The sequence below is a fragment of the Arvicola amphibius genome, chromosome 10, assembly GCF_903992535.2.
Source record: "Arvicola amphibius chromosome 10, mArvAmp1.2, whole genome shotgun sequence".
Lineage (NCBI taxonomy): Eukaryota > Metazoa > Chordata > Mammalia > Rodentia > Cricetidae > Arvicola > Arvicola amphibius.
Window position 1 is genome coordinate 18,580,051 of NC_052056.1, and position 3,979 is coordinate 18,584,029.

The 3,979-nt window shown below is 49.0% G+C and overlaps 1 protein-coding gene across 2 annotated transcripts in view; it reads right to left on the minus strand.

Moving 5' to 3' along the window:
• Cxadr (CXADR Ig-like cell adhesion molecule) overlaps nt 1-3,686 on the minus strand; it is a 54,913-nt gene extending 51,227 nt beyond the window's left edge. For both annotated transcript variants that reach the window (XM_038344331.1, XM_038344330.2), the window contains exon 1: nt 3,515-3,686. In XM_038344331.1, coding sequence (XP_038200259.1) covers nt 3,515-3,557 — 43 coding nt within the window. In that variant the 5' untranslated portion in view covers nt 3,558-3,686. The remainder of the gene's footprint in view (nt 1-3,514) is intronic.
• Nucleotides 3,687-3,979: the final 293 nt, after the last annotated feature.

The following is a 3,979-nucleotide window of genomic DNA, read 5'->3' on the forward strand; positions in this document are numbered from 1 at the left end:
GTAGACATGCTCCAGTGCATGGCTCCACATCCACACACATATGGACAACACTGAATGGACTCACTGGACAGTAAAGGACATGAAGTTGGGAGGAGAACGTGGCAGGGGGAAGGGAGTCATCAGGGACGAATCGAAGAGCAAATGAGAGGTTGATAAGGTCAAAATGCATGTATACATGAATGAAACCCTCAAAGAATTAGTTGCTTTGGGTTTCGCTGGGTTTTTTTTTTTATTATTTTTTGATTGTTTTACTTTGTTTTTGTCTCTCCACGCATCCTGAGTTGTCCTTGGACTCACAGAGATTCACTTGCCTCTGCCTCCAGATTGCTGGGAATAAAGGCGTGTGCCATTATGCCCAGATGAGTTTTTTAAAAGAAAAATTCTGGTGCTGGCTTGGTTCACGGTTCCCATCTGTAATCTCACTACTTGGGAAGTAGAGGAAGAAGAATTGGGAATTCAAAGCCCATCCTTGGTTAGAGGCCAGCCGGGGGTATGTGAAACACTCTGAAAACAAAACTAGTTCAGGTTCATGGGGTACATTCAGCCATGTTAGCTTCCAACAGTATCCTAAGCCCAGAAAAATCTTAGGTTCCTCACAGTGACTCAGAAGCACTCAACCAAGGCCATGAAATTAAAAGGTTAGTCATAAAAGCCTTCAATATTTTGACACATGGTCAAACCAACACCAGATTCTTCATAAGCGACAGGTGACCAGCGTTAGAACTAAGGCTATCAATTAGAGGTAATCAAAGAGGAAAGTGGCTGCTTTAAAGGTATAATCTCATGGTGACAGGAGGTGAATGAGCAGCAAAACCATGACTATGGCACATTCATTTACACAACTACTCCATGCCTCAGTTTCTCTACTCAGACAATAGAGATGATTGTGATACATACCCTCAAGGGTCACTTGAGGGATTAAAGGAATGTATATACAGGTCAGGTATAGGGGTGTGCTCCTGCAAATTCAACCAGTAGGAGGTAGAAGCTGAAGCAGGGCTGCTGCTAAATTTGCTGTCTACGCAGTTGAGTTCCAGACAAGCCTTGAACCCTTAAAAAACACCACTAGCCATTAGAAAAGTGGCACTTACAGCTGGGAATGTGTGTAGCTCAGTCGAGGGAGTGCTTGGAGCCCTGAGTTCCTAAGCCTAGCACTGGGAAAAGGCAGGAGGGTCAAGTGTTCAAGGTTATCCTCAGCATGCTTAATAGCTGTTTAATCAAGGGTTTAATCTTACTACTACAGCTCCAGCTCCACTATTGCTCCTAATCATATAACTTTGGACTACATAGGCAGTAAATAGATCTGTAGAGTCCCATCAGTGTCCAGGACATAACACAAAATTTGCAAAGACCAAGGCTGGGCTGGAGAGATGGCTCAGGGGTTCAGAGCACTGATTGCTTGATCTTCTAGAGGTCCTAATTTCAATTCCCAGCATCCACATGGAAGCACACACCTATCTGACTCCCATTCCCTCACACAGACCTACACACAGGAAAAACACTAATAAACATTCAATAAAAATAAATTATTTTTAAAAACTTGAAAAGACAAGTTTATAGCATGGCAGTATGTCAATAAATAAAGCTTATTTTGCAAATATGAACCAATTGTGTTAGCAATGAACTAGACTTCTCACCATTACTACACCTAAGAGCCAATACTCAAAGTGAAAAATCAATTAGTTTCTGAGGTGTCTGGGATTTTGGTTTGGGTGAATGGTATGGGGTCGGGTGAGAGGACTACGACCGGGGAATTCCGAGTTCTTAAGCAGAAAAACTGGAGTGAGCCGGGCGGTGGTGGGGCATGCCTTTAAACCCAGCACTCGGGAAGGCAGAGGCAGGCGGATCTCTGAGTTCGAGGCCAGCCTGGTCTACAAGAGCTAGTTCCAGGACAGGCTTCAAAGCCGCTGAGAAACCCTGTCTTGAAAAAAAAGAAAAAGAAAAAAAAGAAAAGAAAAACTGGAGTGAAAGCAGTTGTCCTTTAACATGTTCACCATGCCCCAGCCCCCACTCTGTGAAATGAGTGGCTAAGTATATTACAATAGCCTTAATGGAAAGAGTGGCTATCAATGAGGTATTTCAGAAGAAAAAAAAATACCTCATTCCTTCACCAAAAAATAAATACAAAAGAGGTGGGGGCCGGTGGGGGGGGGGAATGGGAGGTAGTCGGTCTCCTGCACTTTCTGCTTTGGACGCAGTCTAAACAGTATTTCCTCCCGGGAACACAACCTCACGTACTCAACTTGAGTTTGTTTTACAAAACAAAGGTGGGATACACTCAGTAGACTGGTTCAATAACCCTTCAGGTTTCCCAGAAGATTTACTTTCCAAACTTCAGCCAAGACTAAAAGATCTGTATCAAAAAGAGGGGAGGTGGAGCGATCGCCTCAGATTAGACGGTTAATAGAATGTTGATCCCATGAGCAATGTTCACAGCTGCGGCATCCAACAATGGAATTAACATTTCAACAGGAAGCAGAGAGTCACCCCAACAGACAGAGCCGCCAACGATCCAACCTCCTCCCCAACTCCCGGGACCCTCCCCCAAAATCATCTTTAGCGACTACACTGTGTGTGTGTGTGTGTGTGTGTGTGTGTGCCTTCTAGAGTTGTACCGGGAATCCTTTTTAGGACTCATTTGGTTTTTAAATTCCGCCAAATGCTTAGTATAGTCAATGAGATCAACCAGTTAAAACACACTTAGGAAAAGATCAATTTCTAAGTGTCAAAATGTGTGTGCGTCCTGGGATCCAGGCATTATTTAAATGTCCTTTTTCCTTCTCCCGGAAAGAGGTTCTGCAGCTGAAAGATATACTAGGCGATTGCTAACATCGCACAACTCACCACCTGAACGTCGTCTTTAAAAAAATGAATCAACTCACTACCAACCCTTGGTAACTCCTCTCCAACACTGACTCCCTAATACCCAGTCTAGAGGTGGCTCGGTCAAGCTAGCCTATTCTTGGAGACCCAAATCCACCCGGCTAGCGCAGCTTGTGTGCTCCTTTCCTAGAGGTAGCCAGGACTACTGACACCGAACGGCTCAGTCTTCTCTCAATAATGGCGTTTGTAATTCAGTCTCCCCGCCTGGACTACCCGATACCTAAACACCCGCAGCCGGGAGCTTGGAAATCGGGGAATGCTGACGAACAAAACACCCAGGCAGACGCGGGAAAGAGACAAGGGCAGATAAAGCAAAGCGGTCCCCCAGGGTAAGCTGCCCTGGAGGCGCGCCCCGCACGCCGCTCCACGAGCCTCGGCCACCGCTACGGTGCGATCTGGTCCCCGCTCCGCTGCCGCTCAGCCGCCCCACGCCCCCTGCGCGACTCCTGGTACAGATGCATTCTCTCGGCTGGTGCGCGTGGCCGGGCCATATCACCCCGATGCATGGGTACCCACCACCACCACAGCAGCGCCCCAAATTGAGCCACCCCCTCCCCCCACGCCCCATTGTTCCCGGGAGGCCGCGGGCTGCGAGCGCAAGGGATTGGGGACAGAAGGATGCCCCACTCACCCGCAACCCCGTACAGGAGCACGAAGCACAGTAGGAGCGCCATGGTGGCTGCCCGGTCGCAGCTTGCAGGTAAACGCTCTTAGCTGGGGACCTTGGTTTTCCAAAGCCTGGTACACTCCCGACTAGCTCCCGGCGGAGGCAGCAGCGAAGGCACCTCTGCGCCCCGCCCCAGCTCGGCAGGTGAACGCGTCACTTCCGGCAGCAGTCCGGAGCCCCTTGGCAAGAACCCACAGTGTTGGCGCCCTGGCGTTGTCATGGAAACTAGGCGCAGCGGGCGTCCCCCTCCAGGGAATCGTCCAGCTTCACCAGTCTTGTGCCCTGCACCTGCTTGCACTGGGAGCGACCTCCAACTCCCCCAAGCCTTTTTCCCTCGGTGAAATCGCTGCTTTGTGAACTGGGAACCAGCCTGCCAGTCTCTCCACTGAAACTGCCGTCCGTCACGCCCTCCCCCCGGGACAGCTCCTG